General features: G+C 51.4%; 1 protein-coding gene across 5 annotated transcripts in view; it reads left to right on the forward strand.

Annotated features, from left to right (window-relative positions):
* The first annotated feature begins 71 nt into the window (after nucleotides 1-71).
* SMG6 (SMG6 nonsense mediated mRNA decay factor) overlaps nucleotides 72-20,134 on the forward strand; it is a 114,988-nt gene continuing 94,925 nt past the window's right edge. For 2 of the 5 annotated variants that reach the window (XM_086624589.1, XM_086624590.1), the window contains exons 1-9: nucleotides 72-165; nucleotides 1,166-2,924; nucleotides 5,009-5,201; nucleotides 5,907-6,017; nucleotides 6,766-6,872; nucleotides 8,005-8,083; nucleotides 9,404-9,514; nucleotides 10,157-10,369; nucleotides 18,651-18,794. In XM_086624589.1, coding sequence (XP_086480715.1) covers nucleotides 72-165; nucleotides 1,166-2,924; nucleotides 5,009-5,201; nucleotides 5,907-6,017; nucleotides 6,766-6,872; nucleotides 8,005-8,083; nucleotides 9,404-9,514; nucleotides 10,157-10,369; nucleotides 18,651-18,794 — 2,811 coding nt within the window. The remainder of the gene's footprint in view (nucleotides 166-1,165; nucleotides 2,925-5,008; nucleotides 5,202-5,906; nucleotides 6,018-6,765; nucleotides 6,873-8,004; nucleotides 8,084-9,403; nucleotides 9,515-10,156; nucleotides 10,370-18,650; nucleotides 18,795-20,134) is intronic. The other 3 variants (XM_086624591.1, XM_086624592.1, XM_086624593.1) reach the window with 2 other exon arrangements.

A 20,134-nucleotide genomic window follows, 5' to 3' on the forward strand; every position in this document is an offset into this window, starting at 1 on the left:
TTTTGGCCCTGCGCGGCCGCCGTCCGTCCGCCCCGCGCGCCCCGCCCCGCCCCGCCCCCGGCGGAGGGAAGATGGCGGAGGGGCTGGAGCGCGTCCGCGTCTCGGCCGCCGAGCTGCGGGACATGGTGGCGGCGCAGGCCCGCGCCGCGGCCGGCGGCGAACGAGGTGAGGCGGCGGCGGGGACCGGTGGGGCGCGGGTGGGAGCCTTGAGCCGCCGCTGGGGCCTTCTCCCTCCCCTCAGCCGCACCTGCCCGGGAGCGGGCCGGGGCCCTCGACCGCACCGCTGGGCTGAGGTGGGGGCCGGGGCCGCGTCCCCCGGACGCGTTTGTCGCCGGGGTAGGAGCACACGAATGCCGGCGCACGGAGAACCGGGGCCGCGGGGCGCCCGGGGCGAGCACTGGCAGCCGGCGCGGCTCTGCCCTGCCCCGGGGCCAGGTGGGTCCCGGCCGCCTCAGGGGCCGAGCGGCCGGTAGCGGTGGCCTCCGCGTGGCCGGGGCTCCGTGGTGCGGCGCGGGGCGAGTTACCGGCAGGAGAAAAGAGTTGAGGAAACGCAGCGCATAACGGCCCGGCTGTGGTGGAACGTTTCGCCGTGCGTTGTCCGGGCTGCGTGCTCTCACGAGCGTAAATACGGTTACGGAGAGGAGCAGAGAAACGCCACGGAGTTGTGAGCGAGGGGGGAGAAACGCATCTTTGACCCAAACCGCTGTGTTGGCAGCGCGGGGGGGCTGCTGGAGAAGGCAACTCCTGCGGACAGGGAGGCTCCGGCACCAGCCCCAGGCGGGAAAACCGCTGCGGAATCCTGTAGCGCTAAAACTTTTTGTCTGGTTCTCGGATGTGAGCGTTCAAGTCTTGCGTTGTGCTTGGTCTGCCCCTCTTTCAGCTCGTAGGTACTTTCGAGGCAAAACCTGTTGCAGGATGTGTTTTGTAAGCGAATCGAGCCAAGGGTTTGGTCCGCTTTGTTGCGCTTTCTGGTTTTCTACTCTTGCTCTGTGATTTCCTGTAAACCTTGACAGAGGATTTTGGTTCTGTTGTCTCGGACCTGCCCTGAGGGTGGTAGGCTCTTTGCCTTTACTTAATATTTCCCCTTGAATATTTTTCACAATGTTTTTTTCATCCCTGGCTGGTTTGTGGTGGGAATAACTTTCTTCTTTCCGTTTTTCCCCAGAAAACATGAAGGAAATGAAGGAGCCAAGACATCGCAAAGACAACAGGCGCCCAGACTTGGAGATTTACAAGCCTGGCCTCTCCCGGCTGAGGAGCAAACTCATGCTGCCAAAGCACGAGGCCTCAGAGGAGAGGAGCAGAGCTCAGGAGGAGAGTGCCAGTGATAAGGCCCCTTCAGGAGGAGGGGCTCCAGTCATGGAGAATTTTGACAGCGGTAACGGCCCCAAGCAGATTGGTCCTTCACAGAAGAACGAAGAGACAGAGACTAAAGGTGGTCTTGAAAGCCAGGAGAACTTGTCCAGGCATCTCGCTCCAGATGAGTGGTGTCCCAAGACCACCAGGAGAACCAAGAAGCCAGACCAGCAGATCTACCAGCCTGGGAAACGCCTGCATTCAGCTGCTAAAGAACCGTCCCTGCGTTCAGCTGCTGAGGAGGTCACCAGTAAGATGGAGCAGCTGAAAGTCGAGAGAGATGAAGAGACTGAGAAAAGTACTGGAAAAGACACCGACAGGAAAACCAAATCGAGCAAGGAGGGTAGAGAGGGGAGCCAGGCAGGGGAAGGAATGAAAGCCTCAAGGGGAGAAAACGGAAGACGACTAGAGCGAAGCGACAGGATAAGGAGAACGAGCGATGAGGTGATGCAGGGGAAGCTGGGCTCTACCAAACGGTACTCCCGCTCTGACAAGCGGCGGAGCCGGTACCGTGCCTGCAGCACAAGCTCAGCTGGAAGCAGCAACAGCGTAGATGGAGCCCCACTTGTGGACGGGGTAGAGAGGCGGCAGGAGCGGCCCAGAGAAAGAACACGTCCTAGGAAGCAGCTCTCTGCATCCTCCACTGACTCCTTGGACGATGACAGAATCGATGAGGCAGAGGCATATGTCTCTAGCAGGAATTTGGACAAGAAAAAACGTTCAGAGCAGAGTCGAGCTGCTAAGAGCGAGAGCGAGTGGAACAGCAATGGCAGGGAAGTCAAGGGATCCTTTCGAGTCACATTTGACAGCAAGACTATGAACAGGGATATCAGTCTGACAGATGCAGATAAAAAAAAGCCCCTGAAGGCGTTTGTTAGTTGCAATGACTCAGAGGCTTGGGAGGCGAGGAGCCAGAGCAGAGAGCCCCAAGGGAGGGGCCGTGGGATTCTGTTCCTGCCTGCCAACACGGACCTCTCTGCCAGCACCGCGGGCTCCGCCGAACCCAGTCACCCTGGGCCCAGACTCCTGCCTGGCGGGGCTGGGTGTAAAGGCCCCCGAAGCAGGGGCCGAGGCGGCACTGTTCGCAGGCTGTGGGACCCGAACAACCCGGACCAAAAACCCGCCTTGAAGAGCCAGACCGCTCAACTTCACTTTCTAGACACGGACGATGAAGTGAGCCCCACCTCCTGGGGGGAAGCCCGCCAGGCCCAGACATCCTACTATAAGTTCCAAAACTCCGACAACCCCTACTATTACCCGCGAGCCTCTGGCCAAGGCCCGCCGTATCCTTACAGCGGGTACTCCTTGCAGTATCCCATGGGTCCAAGTAACGGTGTGTACCCAGGACCCTATTACCCCGGCTACCCCGGCCCTGCAGGGCAGTACATGTGCGGCCCGCTCCCTCCGGCTCCTCTGAGTCCTGAGATGGAGCAACAGATGCGGAACATGCAGCAGCAGGAGCTCAGCAAACTCCTCCGTGAGGCTGGGAACCAGGAGCAGCAGCTCAGCAATCTGCTTTCCAGAGACCGCATCAGCCCGGAGGGGCTGGAGAAGATGGCCCAGCTGAGGTTTGTGGCTGCACTGTACAGGGTTGCGTGTGACCAAGTCATTGCCAGGGTGAACTGCCAGAACTGTTATCCACAGAATGGTGTCTCCTTGGGGATCTGGTATACCGGAGACGTCAGTGTCTCAGAGACTGGGAGATGGGGCAGTGGCTCCGCTAGCTTTTGATGTGCTGGGTCTGTTTGTTGTGTGCTGGTGGTGTGCGAGTATCAGAGGGAAACTGTGGGTGAACATACCGCTTGCCTGGGCTGGGAGCTAAGCTGTGGTCTCTTGTGGTTGTGGAATGCCTTGCCAGTGTTGCAGGGATGCAGAGGAGCAGGACAAGGATCCACTGCGACTCTTAGGTTTTTCTTGCTCTTGCTGGAGCTGATCTTTCTCAGTTCCAGTGTTTTCACGTGCTTTCGGTATTTGTTGGTGGACTTCTGCTGTCTTACTTGCCCTTGGTTGTCTGCTCTCTGATTTGCATTGCGGGCTTTAGGGGCGTTGCACATCGTGGGTTCCTGGTGCTGCGTGACAGCGACGGCGCCTTTCAAGCACTGGTGGTTTTGCTCTTGACACCACTCAACGCTGTGACGTACGGTGGTCCAGTGAGAGTAGTCTGGTGACACCAGCTAGCGAGAGGGAAGCGACGCTGGTGCTGTGGAGGGTAGCTGACATGGCCGTAGCAAGTTTCTACTTGGCATCTTTCGTGTTTACTTGTCACCTCCATGTCTCCAGGGCTTCTCTGGAGACATTTTCAGAAGTGACTGGCAGCAAACATAGCAGGTGAGCTCGTTTCAGGGCTTGTTCTGTGTTTTGGGGGCTTCTGCTATAGACCACAGAGTGGGATATATCTCCACTTGAAGCAGTGTTTGAGATTTCAGGTCTTCCTCAAGGTGTCAAGGACCCCCAGAACTGTTGTTTGGAGGGAGAGGAAAGACTGTGCAGTGCTGTTGTGGCGGTCCTGCCCTGGGAGCATAGGCACGGTTGACCCCGTCCCTTCTGGCAGTGTCCGTCCGCCTCGATGTGTCTCCTGCCTGTGGCTGAGTGCGTGCGGCCAGCCTGGCTGCGGAGCAGTGTTGGGGCTGTTGGATGCAAGTGCTGCTTACTGGATGTCCATGTGCAGAAAAGTCTAGTTCTCTTGGTCAGTGTTGGTGCTGTCCAAGGGGCTGTGTGCAGGGTTTGGGCACTGCGTGGGGGAGGGCAGCTGAACTGTGCTGTGCGCTTTGCACAGCAGCCCGCCCGCATCCTTCTCTTATTCTGTCAGGCTCTTCCAGGCATTGCCCTCTGGCTTCACTCCAGTCTTTACCATCTGCGCTGTTGTACTGTTTTCTGTAGGGCTTGTAGCATTACAAGGGGTGAGGCTGCCAAGGCAGTAACAGCTGAGGATCCCCTTTATCCTAAACTCGCCTCACGTACTGCGGAGCTGTTTCTAGCTTGCAGCTATTTGATTAAATTCAGGGGAGAAATTCTGCTCCAGTGTCCGGGCAAGGCTGTAGGTAGCTGCTGAGGAGAATGTGATTTCTGGGACTCTGAGACTTTATTTCCTTCAGGTGTGATGTTCCCAGCTCTCGTTCATGTTTGAGGAAGCAGGCTTTCTGTTTCTGCTGTGTGTTTTGGTTGGATGGAAGGGAAGTGGGGATTGTTTTAATGGCAAGACCTCTCCCGCTCCTCTGGTTCTTTGTGTGTTTGTTCCTGGCCCTTAGTAGCCAGACTTTGTGCTCAGAAGGAGCAGAGCCTGGCAATGCACGCTGTCTCTGTGTTAGTATGAGGAGACACTTGTGCCTTGCTGTTCCCAGTGGCAGAGCTGTAGCAGAGCTCCTTGCTCTTTGGCAGGCGCAGATCCTTTCTGATCCATATGCAAAAGGGAGATGGTCCTTTCAGATGTGCCCTTCTGGAGTAGGAAGGGTGTTTGATTGCAACAGCTCCCATTTCCCTCTGGGATGCGTGTGGAAGCATCAATTTGCCGTAGCGTGCGAGCCGGCCGAACCACTGACATCTCGTGCTTGCTGGATGGAAAGCAGCAGGTGGTTCAGCACATGTTTCCTGGCAGCTCAGGCCTGGGCTGGGCAGTTGTTGTGTGTTGACTGTGTATTGTGTTTCACTGTAGAGTGGAGATGCTGCAGCTGTATGAACGGTGCATCCTGATGGATATCGAGTTCTCCGATACCCAGAACGTGGACCAACTGCTGTGGAAGAACGCGTTTTACCAGGTGATCGAGAAATTCCGGCAGCTTCTCAAGGACCCTCAAGGGGAAAATGCCCAAGAAATTCGGAACAAACTGCTCCAGCTTCTAGATGAGGTAAGAAGAGAGAAGCATCCCCAAACTCCACTAAACCTTTGGGTGGGATCGTTTGGTGTTTAGAATGGGGTGCTGTAGCTGGACAACTAGCCTTCTTGATCCAGCTCGTGTCTCTGTGTGCCTTGAGCCATGGTTGTGCGAGGAGAATGCTCAGACAGATTATTATTTAGTGTGGTGGGGGTAGGTCTGGGTGGACATTGGTTATAATTGAAACCAGGCTTATTTTGCTGTGTTTTATGTTAGTTAGAAATTGATTTAAGCTAAAACGAAATGAATGCTCTGAAGTGGATGTATACAGAAGCATTCCTGGAGGTGATTGTGCTGTCTTTATCAAATTCGCTTAAAAGTCATTCCGTTAAACTGTGCAGCTCAGTTTACTCTCTGTAGAAGGCAGGCTGACGGAGCCAAGAGGATGTATTTTATAGAATTAGGTTGGTGGGAAGGGACTGGTGGAGGGCTTTTGTCCAACCTCCTGCTCAAAGCAGGACTCCTCAAACACTAGATCAGGTCAGTTTTGATTTTTGTCTAGCTCAGTCTTGAAGACCTCTGAGGCTGGAGATCTGCCAACCTTCATGTTGTTTTCTGAAGAGAAACAGCCCAAACCTCAGGGAGAGAGACCTTTCTTGCACGTGGTAGGGATGGTGTGGTGATTTTGTGCTCCTCATCAGAAAGATTGTAACATCCGAGTATGTGTGTGTTTTACAGGGCTCGTCTTTTTTTGATGCCCTACTCCAGAAGCTGCAGGTGTCGTACCAGTTCAAGCTAGAGGACTACATGGATGGGATGGCCATCCGCAGTAAGCCTCTGAGGAAAATGGTAGGTTGGCTTCCTCCTGGAGAACTTCTCATCCTGTTAATCGTATGCAACATGCTGAACTCAGTGTGCTGCCCTTGCCAAGAGGTAGGCAGCTGTACTCCAAACAGGTGTCAGTATGTTTGCAGAGAATCTCTCTCAGCTGTTAGAGAACTTGTTGAACCAACTCTGGTGCATTAACATTTCCTAGCTTCCTTTGCAAAGAAGAACTTTTTTCTTTTTTTGTACCAGCTCTGTGACCAGGGCTAGTAAAGGGAAAGAAGTGTCCAAAGGTGCCCTGGCTTTGCCTTAGATATTGAACATCTCTTACTTCTGTCCTTGGAACCTGGAATAATGAACAAGGAAAGCTAACAGTTGCGCTGCCTCCCTGACACTTGACAGCGTATTGCCCTGAGCTGTGAACGCAGGTGCAAGGAACAGCTGGGAAAGGATATTTTAGTCCAGCTCCATTCCCGGAGAGATGTGTTTGTCTAACAGCTGTCCTCCAATTGGTCATGGACTGAACAACTCTCTTCTGCAGAGAGATGGAACATTGTTGTAAGAGAGGAGGTGTTTAGGGGATTGGCTTGCCCCTACAAATGCTGAACCAGTGCCATGGAGTCTTGTCGTTTCATTCTGCTGCCTTTTTGTGAGACCTTCAGTGTGCCGGTGACCTGCTCTTAGCTCTCTACAGTCCCTGTGTGCTCACTGGGTCTGCAGGTGAGCCAGGGCTACGCAGGTCCCACATGATGTACTGAATGCTTCTTTCCAGGTGAAGTATGCGCTGATCAGTGCTCAGAGGTGTATGATTTGTCAAGGGGACATTTGCCGATACAGAGAACAAGCAAATGACACCGCAAATTACGGAAAGGCACGCAGGTATTGTGTTCTTCACCGCAGCGCTGAGCGCAGCTCTTCCTCTGTCTACAAGGGATGTGTCTCATTTCATGCTTAAACTTGCCTCTAGCCAAAGAAGTCTTTCCATGCCTCTATTGTATTGCAATTCTGTGAAGCTCTAAGATGTGACCTAGACTGATTTGCTGTCCCAGAGACCAAGACAGCAGATCCAGTCATCCTCCAGCCATCTAGTGTGGAAGTTCTCCTGTGCTGATCCTGCAGCAGGGAGGGTTTGTGCTGTTGAGGCTGGCAGAACGGCTTCTTGTATTTTCTGGTAGCTTTTCAGCTAGGAGAGGTTCTCATATGTGTCCGTGTGTTCTGACTGCATCAGGAGTTACTGGCACTTGTTGCTTCCTGTCACTCTTGTTTTTCTGATGTTTTTTCTGGACCAAAGACTGGTGGGGGGCAAGTGAGCCTGGCATGGGGAATGGAGCCCTGAAATCTCTGGAGGTTTGGAGAACGGGAGGGAAAGCTGCCTGTTTTGGCATCTGTGGACATCATGGAGTATGCTGATATCTCCGGGAGGCTGGGGAGAGCATAGTGGGTTGATGACGTGTCTGAGCAGTGTTGATGGATCTGTGTGGCATAAGATGGAGAGTGGATAATACAATTGAGGGAAAATAAAGAGGAGGATGGAGGGGTGAATGGACTGCCACTGAACAGATGCCTCTTCTCTTGGGATGATTAAATATCTTGAAAATATTGGAAACAAGCTGAGCAACAAGGAAGGTTTGGTCCCAGCTGCCATGAAGCTAAAAAGGAGACAGAGAGAAATGTTCCCGAGTAGCCTGTTCCCTGTGCCTGAGGCTGCACGGGGGACAGTTCTTGCTGGATCTGGCTAAATGCTCATCTTCAGGCTGAGCCAAGAACATTTCCTTCCGCAGCTGTATTTGCCCCTCTGTCATGTCCTGTGCCCTGACTGTGCCTCTCCAGACTGGGTGCAGAATCGCTGCCTGTGCACCCTCTTGCAGGCAGAGGGCACTTGTGCAAAGGGCCTGTTCCCTGCAGGACTGCCAACGCTGCGCTGCAAGGGGAGTTCTGTGCCCTTAACAGCAAGGAAGGCAACCTGATGTCCTTTCAGTAACTCTTTCTCTCTGATTCTTCCCTTCCTCAGCTGGTACCTGAAGGCTCAGCAAATTGCTCCCAAAAACGGCCGCCCGTACAACCAGCTGGCGCTTCTGGCCATCTACACGGTAAGATCATGCAAGGATGTGGCAGGCACAGGGAAAGCCTCTGGGACAGCTGTGAGATTCCATCTGGCGGAGAAAGGCATTGTTTAGGACAGTGCTCCCAGATGAGTGTTTTGAAAAAGAAGAAAGCTGATGGCAGGATGTGTTATGTGGATTCCAGCTGCTGTGGCTTCAGGCAGCTTTGTTAGATACATGCTGCTCCCTCAGGCTATCGGCATTTTGGGGACTGTTCCGTGGGCTGTTGAGAGTGCAAATGTTTTAAAAGCGGGTTGTGTTTAAATTTTGCACGAGATTTTTGTGCTCGATGCCATGCTATTGTGAGGATGCTGTTTGTTTGCCATGTCCTTCTCGAACCTGTGAACACTGGTCTAAGCGACATCCACACATGACTCTTAGGTTTCAGTTTTGCTGGCTACTCCAGCTGTGCAGGAAAACTTACTTCAAGGAAGATGTGGCAGCAGATAACGGAAGCATCAGGCTGGGACATAGGAGCTGATAGGAATCTGCCCTTTTGCAACACTGAAAAATGCTGGTTTAAAGCAGTTCAGGACTGCATGGTTCAGAAACTCATTTCCTTCATGGCTGGGAATGACCTTTCTGACTCCCAGTGTGGGGCTTGGAGCAGCAAAGTGTCCCACCTTCTGTGGTGGTTTGTAAGGTCCAGCAGCACGTGGGTGAAACCCTGAATGGCTGTGTGTCTTGATAGTGTAAAGACTTGGGAGGTGCCTTCTTGCTCCCCATGGCCAGCCTAGGGGAGAAAAGATGCTAAGAAATTGCTCGAGCAGGGATTAGCCCAGTGGCAGGCTGAGATGAGGTGAACATCTTGTCCCACCATTGACAGAAGTCTGGCAAAAACCCTCCAGTCTTCCTGGACCTCTGCTCTTTGTGAAACTTGTGTGGAGTCGTTTCCATATTCGTGGTAACGTTGAAAACGTTTATTTCCTGAACTGGCAGGAATTCAGTGTTTATACTGTTGTCCTTTACCATGAGTTTTGCTGCGACTGTTTTGTGTGAGCTGCCGGGTTGATGGTTTCTGTAGCAGGCTTAGAGCTAAAGAAGGTGCTTCTTCAGGCTGCAGTGTCACCTGCACTCCCTAAGCCTGGCAAAGGGCTCGTGCTTTGTGCCAGTGGTTGTAGGTAGCTGTGAACGTGGCTGGAGAGTTCAAGGTCCTGCTTGTCCTACTGTTTGTTGGTGTGTCTGTCCTAGACAGTATAGAGGGAGAGGGCACGTGTACTGAGAAACAGGGAAGGTGAAGTATGTGGGAGCTTGGCTCTGAATGCCCCAGAATGAGTGAGAGCTCCGAGTCTGGTTGTGTTTTTGCAGAGGAGAAAGCTGGATGCTGTCTACTATTATATGCGCAGTCTGGCTGCTAGCAACCCCATCCTCACAGCCAAGGAGAGCCTCATGAGTCTGTTTGAAGAGACAAAACGCAAGGTGAGTCTTGGAACTGGGCTGCGGGATGGTGTGGCTGCCTGTGCTGGCTCTTCTGTACCGGAGAGCTGTGATCCAGAGAGGAGGGTGATGGTGGCTTGGAGTCACCACTCATCTGCTTCTAAGAAATTCCATGCTGGGAGTCAGATGAGAGACAGAGTCTTCAGAATTACGGTGTCCTTTCTGCCTCTCCTCAGACTCCTTTTGGGGTGGTTTGGGCAGCTGAATCTCTTGTTTCTGGGTTGCAAACTGTAAAAGCTCAGCAGGGGCTGTGGGTTGCTGTGGTTTGCACCACGGCCTTGGCTTGTAGTGTGATTATTGCCTTACCCAGAGGTGCCCCGTAGGGGTGGACAAGAGAGGCTGCAGTCCCTTTTTTCCCCAGAGGGTCACCCCAAGTCAAAGATACAGCACGGTGGCCATCACACACTGCTAGGACTGGGCACAGCTTTTCTTGTCCTGGGGCAGCTGGAGTTGAAAGCTGCTCACCTGCACTGTCCTATAGTGTTGAAAACCAAATTCTGGACCTATCAATGAACTACTGTGGTTCTGAAGCAGGAGGAAGAGCTAATTTCTACATGTAATGAAGTTATATACTTTTCCTGAACTTTGATCCCTGGGTGATCTGAATCTGTCCTGTCTGCCCAGGCTGAGCAGACGGAGCAGAGGAAGCATCAGGTGCTGGATCTGAGCCCCAGCCGTCGAGGGAAGGGCAAGAAGTCCACATTGCGACAAGTTGGAGATGATGCCACACGGCTGGAGATCTGGATCCATCCTTCCCACCCCCGCTCCTCCCAGGGCCACGGGTCCGGCAGGGATTCTGAGCAGGACAACGGTCTTGGGAACCTCAGCCCCAGCGACGTGAGTACTGCAGGAGGCGGCAGTTGGCTTTGGTGTCATGTGTTTGGAATGCAGTGGAATGACACTGGATCTGTTTTGCTTTCCTGTTGCTAAATTTTCCAGTGTTTTGGCTTCCCCTATGGGAGCTGTGCCTGGGTCAGGCTGAGGAGCTGGTGACCTCGTGCCTCTCATGTTTAAGGCATGTTGTTACCATCCATTTCTTGGCAGTGTGCGCTGGCGTGGCTGATATGGAATAGGAGAGGCACAAAGCAGAAGATGCTGTAAAATGCCTCTGCTGAGGGCTCTAACTTGGGTGAGGTTGCCGGTGGGAAATGAGGTCAGATGCTGAAGACCAGGGTTAACAGTGAACCTGTAAGCTCTGAGGCTTGTTCTGGAAGTGGCTCACTTGTTCCCAGTGCCAGATGATTGGAGGTTTGCACCGGGAATGTGAAAACCATGGCTTCGTTTTCCAGTGTAGGTGTTACCTTTGCATCACTGGTTCTGCTGAGAGGCCAGAATATTTCCTTTCTTTTGCAAGGATAAAAAAAAAAAATAAATGGACTAACGGTGTCTCTCGTCAGTCTGTCCAAGCTGTGTACCTTGCAAGAGGAGCCCGACGAATTCTGTTTGTCAGGCACAGGAATGCAGGCAAAGGCAGTGGTGGTTGGGAGCTCATCCCCTAGGAATCCTCACTCCGCTTTGGCACATGCGGCTTGCAAGAGAACTTGCCAGGGAGCTCTGGGCTGCCTGTCCTAAAATGGCTGTTAAGGATGTGAGTTTAGCAGAACTGGGAAGACCTTCTCCGCATACTGCGGGGCCCGGAGCTTCTCGGATACGATTGCACTTTTATAACTAGTTTGTGACTTCAGCTGGGTGGAACTGGGGTGAAGTCTTGGAGCTTTGAAAGATAAGCTCTGGCACACAGCTGCAGCATTTTTAAGACGTTACTGCCCTTGGTTGTTTTCCCTCTCCTCAGCTTCTCTTCTGGAGACCTTTGCTTCCTCAGCATCACGGAAAGGAACGTACCAAGCTTTAGCCTCTCCATAAATCATTGATGAAGATGCTTTGACATAAGATGCTGTGAGTGTTTTTGAGGCCCCAGGTGTTTCTCTTTTGCAGTGCTCCCATGTGAGGTAGCAAAACCGCTCACAAAGTGGGGGACAGCGATGTCTCATGGTTTGCAGTGCAGCACTCTTTGCTGGAGCTTGACCTTGGTCCGTTAGATGGAGGGCTGTGCTCCCTGAAGTGCAGGTTGCTGGCAATGCCTGTACAGATTGTGTGTCTGATTACTGCCATTAGTCTTGATTTCTTAATCTGCTTGTAACGTCGGCTCGTTGAAAGCGTGAGCTTTGCGATCATGGAGAGGCCACATGATCCGAAATAATGGCAAAAGGGCAGAGGGAACTGGGGGCACAGGTTTTGGCACTGCTGGTTTTGGCAGGATGTTTGTACTCGGGCTGCCCGCGCGTGCTGCAGTGCACCACTCCACTTGTGTTGGCGCAGCTGCTGATGGGGCTGTGCCGTGGCCGTCTCGCTGAACCTGCCTGGTTTAAAAACAGCCAGGTGAAGAGGAAACCTTACAGCTGTGTCGCTGCCAAAGCTCCGCTGCTGTGAAGCCGTGGGCTGGGTAAAGACAGCAGCTCTTGGGGAAGCTCTGGACTCCTTGCCCCTTGGAGCTATAGCCTCTTATCCTCTTCCTCACTGCATCTCTGGGTGGTTTGCAGCTCCCTCTCTGGAAAGGAGCGGAGCAGTCCGTGTGTTGCCACTGTGCGGCACTGTTTGGCCTCGGAAGGGCCCTGCCTGCACCAGGGGCAGGCAGCTGCCTTGGCCCTGGCAGCACCTCTGCCCCACATCCCCCAGCTGGGCGGACGGGAACAGCTCTTCTCCCAGGGGATGTGTGCCAGTGCTTACGTGTCATTTTGGGGAAGTGAGTCTAAGCTGTGTCATCATCTCCTCGGTCCCTTCCTTGCCAGCTTTAGCCCTTGAAAAGGCTGAGATAAGCCATGTTCTTTCGTTAGTACCGACAGCTGTGCTCTGCAGGTAGCTCCTCGGGCATCGATCTTTATGGCAGCTGTTTCTGGGCCAGACAAGGGAATTTTGCAGGGTAGAACAGGAAAGTGTTGAGCTGCTAGAAGTAGATGCAACGCCGCAAGTGTAGACTCTAATGGCCCTGGACACGTAGAGGGCAAAGGTGTGGAAGAGAGGCTCCTTCTGCCCTTCAAATGGAGGCTGTTGCTTCAAACCCAGCACAAGCCAAAGGTGACCGGTGTTTTTACTGTGGAGATGCTGGCTGTTTCACACGTGACAAGAAGTTGATTTGGAATGTTTTCCATCCTCGATGATTGCTTTTTTTATCGTGCAGGCAGTTAGGTGCCAGTCCTGTGATGTGGCACACTTCACAGGGAAATGCTGAAGGATTACTCTCCCAGGACCTGCTAATGTGCATGCTGTCCTCATCAGCAAGCAGAGAGTCTGCTGAGCACATGCTTGCGCGTCTCTTCTGAGTGCTGACTTTATTTTTCCTTCTGCAGGCTTATACAAAGACGCAAACATTATTATTTTACTTCAGAGTGAGGAGCCAACTGAACCAAGTTAGTAAAGTGTGATGGCAAGTGTGCTGAGGACCAGCTCACACTGCAGCCGTTGCTGTGAGGAGGAGAGGTGGCATGCAGTGCTGGCAATTTGCCCTGGCACTGTGTGTTTAGGTGGAGGCTTGACATAGCTGCTTTTTTCACGGTTTGCTGCATCGTGTTTTCTAGGGAGATGCAGAACTGGAAGAATGTACCATCTGTCCACACCGAGGGGCCGCATCTCCATTTGGCCTCTTCCTCAGAAACTGGATTTGCCACTGCTGACACAGAGGGCATGGGACAGTTTCAAACCGAGCTGAAGACGTGTTTGGGTTGTAGCCTGACTGTTTTGTGCTTAGACTTTTGTCCGTTACGCGTGCAGCCTTTTGGGGTTTCGTTCTGTGAATGGCTGTTCTCTGTGGTCTCTTGTACATTTTGTATTTCTAGGTATGCAATGGCAGAAGAGTCCAGGCTGACCCAGTGCCCTGCTAACCTGACAGTATCAGGTCACTTTGTGTGGGATTCCAATAAGAAATGCAAAAAAAAAAAAAAAAAAAAGGAGGCTGAAACAATGAGCAGCTGTATTGCTCTTTGAAAACAGCTGGATAGGGCAAAGGGAGCTGAAGAGCTGAGTCTTTGCCATTTCTTCTCTGCCACTGGTTTCGTTTGTTGTGAGCCTGTATTGATCTTAAATCTGATAGTACTGTACGCAGCTTACTGCCGGGACTGTGAATTGGTAAAGTAAACGGGGCAAACGTGCTGTCAGTCTCTTGAGAAAGTGTTAATATTACACTGAGTTTGAGATTTTAATCACCCCTGTCAGGAAATGCTGAGTTAAGGTTCCCACAGTCGCTGTTGCCTGCTGCCCGTGCTCTGCAGTAGATGCTTCCTTGTGTTATCACGCAGCATGCGCGCATGGATGAAGGTTACTCCATAGCTGCAACTAAGATTAGGGAAGAGAGGTTTTCCCTTGGCACAACAGTAATTGAATAATACTTCTCTCCAGATGTCTGAATACTTTAGCATCATTAAAGAATTAAGTCTCCTGGCCTCTTTGAGAGGTCAGTCTTGTAGGGCCACCCAAAAAGCTCTTTGGAAGGCTAAGGCCAGGGTTGAGGGCTGCTGTCTCAGCCCTGCGCATTGGCTGCAGGAACCTTCTCATTTCCCCTCAGCCCGCTGACTAGGGACAGAGGGGTTGCGTTTGTCTGGTGCTGGGTGCCAGTGGAGTAACAACCCCTTTGCAATAGCAGAGAAATTGCGATGGAATCGTTAGCTCTGAAGTTCAGAGCAGGTTTTAATCTCAATTTCTTTACACAGGCTTCCTTCTCAGGAGCAGGGAGTGTCTGTGTGCTTGTTTGTGGGTTTGGTTTTTTTTTTTCTTTCAGATGAGTAGTGCTGATCTCTTTTGGACCCCTTTGTCTTCTTCCATCTCTTAAGTCCTACAAAATCAGATGAGTGCCAAGCATGCAGGGAAGTGGTCCTCTGTGGCTGGATGAGGGCAGTGTCTTCTCAAAGTAGCTGTCCTGCTTTTTTCCTTCTAGATTAGGATTCAGCTAACTGGGAACCTGTCCAGCAATGCTTGGTTGGGGCTATCTTCACAACTTACCGTGGTTTGTTTCTTTCTGATATAAAGGATTCTCAGCTTCTGTCTTTCTCAGTTCTTCTTGCCTGCTTAGTTTTATTTCTGACTTTACCTGCCTCACCTGTGCACCCTGATGCTGTGTCTACTTAACTTCTGCCACCCAGTTGCGGTCCAAGGCTGGAGAAGGCACTTTTGGGAACACCTCTTCATCCAGGAGCACTGATGAGTCCTCGGAGCTGCCCAAGCTGCTGCCTCAACAGAGGCCTTGTGTCCTTAGTGAAAAGGATTGCTGTCCTAGTCAACTCCTGCATGTTTCACATCTGTTTTTCCTCTGCAGTGTGTGTTGTTCCTGCCCTGTGCACTTGTTCCTCCTGGGCAACAGCTGCTCAGGTGTCTGGGCTGGCTCCTTCTCCTGGCTACTTTCAGTCAGTGCAGTTTTTTGTTTGGGGAACTGTCTCTTGGGCTCTGCACCTGGAGAGGGATGCTCCTAGGGAACAGTGGGATAAAACCTCCCGTTGGTCTGGTAGGACATTCGGTGGGAGTTTCTTGGCTGTTTTGCTCCGTCAGCGTGTCCTTTGCTTGGACCAGTCACACACAGGAGTGGTAGTGACCTGTGTTTGGAGTTGGGGTTGCCTTGATGTCACTACCTGTGGTCCCTAGGAGCGTCTGGTTTATTAAAAGGCTGTTGTGGTGTGAGGTGGATGTCTGTGAGTGTGACCTGGCTTTGCTCGTGCAGATACACCGCAGAGGCACCCCTGTCTGCTGAGAGTGGCTTCCTTCACTCTCAGCTCTTTTCTCACCTTGTAGCTCTTTTCCATTACATGTGACTAGAAATAAGTGTCGGGCAAAAGTGGAAATGATGTATTGCTATAACGATGGTGGTTCTTCCGTTTCGATGCATGGGTAAGAGGTTGCTTGGAGAACTCGTTGATTCTGAGGTGTCTGCCCTCAAGTCTGCTGACAGGCTGGTGGGAGTGTTTCTCCGCAGTGCCAGCGTTGCTGGGTGGTTCTTCTCGGAACAGTGGAATATTGATCTTTTCTCTTCCATGCAGGCTCTTGCCAATAATCCTTGCTGTCTGAAGTACAGGGCTCCCTTGTTGGCTGCCTCCATGGTGTCAGGTGGGCAAAGTGCTCAGAACGGTCCTTTTTTTAGGAGCCTCTGATCTGAAAAGTAAGTCCAGGCAGCCAGGGCTGGGGTCCTGGTTTAGATGGGCAGCATGGAAGTGCAGGCATGACTGCCTTCGTCCCGCTGCTAGGACCTGACCCCCCAAAAGGGCAACCTGGCAGGCTGCGCACAATGCCCCCAAAGCCTGCGCTGACCCTTGCATGCTTTCAGGTTGTTGTGTTTTTCACCCAGCACCGTGTGCCTGTGCAGAGAGAGGAAACCACTAGACCAGCAGAGCCCGGAGATGCCCAGCAGGCTTTTCTACTGGAGCCGTTTCTCATGCCTGTTAAACATCTGAGCCGCACCAGAGCAGTGGTGTAGGTGTGTCCCCAAAGGGAGGGGACACATGAGGGAGTGTCCCCTTGGTTTTTCTCAGTGCATGAGCCGGTAGCAAAATACACACAAGGTCTTACAGCGAGGCCTTGGGTCAGGCTGCCATTGGCACCTTGTCGCAGGAAGGCAGCGTGTGTTAAGTCGGGAAGTTTGTCTCTGCTGCTCTCTAGTATTAGATGTGAGTGATCCTGTCTGTGATCTGTTGCATTATGGTCTGCCCTTGCTGTCAAGGGAAGGCAGTGCTTCCCCTCCAGCCTGCTGCTTGTCACTGTGTTTGATCCACACCTCTGCAGTGCTGCGAGCCTCTGCCGAGCCTCCCCTGCAGCACAGAAACAAGCAGAGGAGCTCTCTGGGTTGGGAATGCTAGGTACTAAAGGCTCCCACTGCTTATTTCTCTCCTGTACCCCCTGTGTAAAAGCAGCAAGAGATGTTTTATCCTTCATTTTTGTACCCAAAGCAGGACTTGAGAGGGAGAAACGTGGAGTTCCCTCTATCTTGCCCAGACAGCCTCCTTTCCTCACCCCCGCCAGCTTGCAGGAAGCTGTTGGGTTTGGTTACTCATTCGTGGAGGTCAGGACTAGGTCTGGGGTTTTTTTTCCTTTGTGTTTAGGAAACGGTTTACAAACTGTTTTGAGCACGGGGGAGCTGGTGGCGTGTGAAAGAGGCTTCTCAGCCTCTTTACTGCTGGACTTGTGTTAATTCTCTGCCCTGCCTCCTTTTCTGTAATCTCTTTCTCGGTTGGCAGCATGAGTATTTGAGTGCTTTCCCCAGCCTGCAACCCCTCCGCCTCCCAATATGACCTCGGTCACCAAACCACCTTGGGGCTTTATTTTTACTCTAGCTGTTTTGTTTCACGTGGTAGAGTTGGTTTCTTTCCCCTCGCAGTGAGAAGATTTCTCTGCGGAGGAAGTAAAAGAGTGCCAGGCTGCAGTTGAAACTGGTTAAACACTAAAACCACACTCCTAGCCTCTCTGGGTCTGAGACGTGACATTCAGCCATGCAGCTTAGCACTGGCTTTTTTTGCCCTCTAGTTGTGCACCCTCGCTGCCCTTTTTTAATAAAGTCTGTTTTTTTGCTTAAAAATGCTGCCAAAAACCTTGTCAGCTGCGGTTCCTGTGTTAGTGATCCAGCAAGAGACGCTGTTGCACCTTACCTGGACTCATGATCGTCGTGGATGCTCAGTGCTGCTCCAGTAAAGCTCCCGGAGCTCAGCAGAGCTCGCAGAGCCTGCTAACCGATTTAGCCTGTGCACACATGTTGTGTAGAACCCACACGTTGCTTTCCAGCGCAACTTGACCTTTTGTCACTACCCAGAAAGTGAAGGCTAAGCTATAGGTAAGAGTTTCCAGAAGTTAGTGTTGATTTTTTTTTTCTCCTTTCCTTTTTAGACCATGTCGGTGGTTTTATTTAATTGTGAAGAACAAGGCAGGGACTAATGTTACTTGAACGGGAGAGACATCGACATGTTCTCCTTCCGGTACCAGGCATCTGGTGCTAATGTGTGTAGAAGTATCGTGGTGGATCAGAGGTGGGAGCACTACAAGGACATCAATGACTTCTGCTTGTGTGAGGGGCTCTGCTATATCCCAGTGCTCAGAGGGGGAGCGGGGCAAGACTTCGAGTTCCAACAAGCTTTTCATACTCTAAACCCAAGTACAATCATCCAGAAACCGCCTTTCCCTGTCAGTCACTCTTTCCTCATTTCCTCTCCTGCTGGTGCTGATCAGCCAGGGGATTTGTGTGTAACCAAACCCTCTCCTGCTGCTGCACACTAGTCCTTTCTCGTGGCAACGGATTTGATGATCCAGGCTCTGCAGAGTGGTGTTGGGAGGGAGTTTGCACTTCAGACGAGAATAATGCCAGAATTGGCAGTATGAGTGAAGGAAGTAAAATGCCTAATAGCAGGGTTGGGAAATTTCCCAGAGCAGGGTGAAGGCTGTAGACAGTGATTTCTCTTGAGCTTTTTTTTTTTTCAGTCTAACCTTGATTCCTGTCTGAAGTTGGCCCAAGCCAACTTTTTCTGCTGTCTATTGTATGCTTTTTGGGATGGGCACCTCATATTCTACAGCCAAACCTCTTAATTCTGCCATGGGGAGTGTTTATTTCTCTTCAATGTTGAATGAGCCATTTCCAGACAGGCTTCGTATCCACTGTGGAGGTGGGTATTAGAAAAGAAACTTCCTTCCGGAGGATCAGGGAGTGGAACCTGCTGGAATCTGTGTCATTTCCTCTGTCCTTGGCTCTGCTCTTCCTCCCTGGCAGATTTCATTGCTGCGTGATTGAAAGTGGAGAGGGAGATGCCTTCGTGCCCTGAGATATGCTGCCCAGGTAGAAGTGAAGGCTCCAGAAGTACTCCAGGAATACAGCTGAGTGAACAACTACATCTAGGTTGTAGGAGCCTGGGGCACAGGCTGTCTGTGAGCAGCTCCCGTTATCCCTGCCAGTGAGTGTGGCTGGGAGAGCGGGAGCGTGAGGCTTGCGTGCGATAATGCTGTCATCCTTCTGGAGGGCTCCGTCTCTGCTCAGCCTGTTGTCCAAATGTCGTCTTTGTGGGCCTAACTCCATCCTAAGCCTTTCAAGGTTAGATCTCTTCAGTCTTCACCTTTCTTAATTTCTCATATTGTCTCCCTCCTTCATGCTCTAACCCCACAGATAATCTGCTCTGGAGTAGTGAAGAAGACTGACAACACCCTGAGCTCTGTTAACAGGAGATCTCTTACGACCAGAACTCATCGCACGTTTCTCGGTGTCAGTTTTCTATCGCAGGAAGGGGATGCTGTTTACTCCTGGCAAACAGTACGTGTTTGAGTATAAGCTGCTTTTTGCTGGTTGGGGCTGCTTCAGTGCCCAGCACATGGCCTCCCCCTTACCTGCTGGACAAAGAGCGGCTCTGCTGGAGTCATCTCGCTTTCAGCGCTTAACCAGATGCGGCCTTGAAGAGCTGAGCTTGTATCCTAAACGACCTGCAGCATCAGAGCCAATTTGTGAAAAGTTTTGTGTAGAAAGTTAACTTGATATCTCAGCTGAGGACTCTCTGGCATGTTTGCATAGATTCGTAGAGTTTATGGCCAGCAGGGACCATTAGATCATCTAGTCTGATCTCCTGTATATCGCAGGTCCTTAAATTTCACCCTGCTACTCCTGTATGAAGCCAAATAACTTGTGTTTGGCTAAAGCAAAACTTCCAGAAAGACATCCAGTCTTGAGAATCCGCCCTTTTCCTGGGGAGTTCATTCCAGTGATAATTGCACTGGTTCTGAAACTCTTACACCTTATTTCCAGAGTGAACGTTTCCAGTTTGTTCTTGCGCTTTGCTATCCTGCGAGCGTAAAGAGCCCTTAAGTACCACGGAGGCACTTCACACCCTGCAATCAAATCGCCTCCCAGTCTTTTTTGATACACTAAACAGATTGAGCTGTTTTGAGTTTTTCACTGCAAGACATCATTTTTAGCCTTTGAATCACTTTTATGGCTGTTTTTTTGGACTCTTTCCAATTTTTCAGCATCCTTTTAAAAATAAGGGCACTAGAAGTGGATGCAGTGTTTCAGTGTCAGCCTTGCCAGTGCCGTACAGAGATGTAAATTCCAGTGCCTGCTCTCTGCTTGTACATCTAAGGGACGCGTTAACCCTTTTTACTGGACATCGCGTTGGGAACTTGGCTGCTGTAGTCCCTAGAGCCTTTCTGGAGAAGCTGCCTTGGGCATGGTCTCCTGGAGACTTAATTTTACATGATCCCAGATGCATAACGTGACATTTGATGCTGGAAACCCCCAGATTTCAAAGCGATTGTAATAACCTTGTGTGAACGCGCTGTAGCCATTGTTACTTACTGCTCCGTTCGCCCCTGTGTCACAGGCAGTTTTAGAGCAGAATTTGCTTTCAGTTTGTTGATTAAAAATGTTGCTAGGGAGTCTCTACCAACCTCTTTCCATCCAGTTCAGTGAGGGTCCTTGAAGACCGCTGCTTTTGAAGAGGTTATTTAATCAGTTTTTAATCTATTTAATGTGTGTGGGTTTTTTTCCCAACAATGTTTTGTATTACTAATTCGTAGAAACCAAACTTAGATACAAGTTTGGTTGAAAAGGAAATAACATGCATATAAATATTCTATTTGACCTCTTTTCCTTAAATTGAA

The sequence above is a fragment of the Tauraco erythrolophus genome, chromosome 21 (assembly GCF_009769465.1).
Source record: "Tauraco erythrolophus isolate bTauEry1 chromosome 21, bTauEry1.pri, whole genome shotgun sequence".
Classification (NCBI taxonomy): Eukaryota; Metazoa; Chordata; class Aves; order Musophagiformes; family Musophagidae; genus Tauraco; species Tauraco erythrolophus.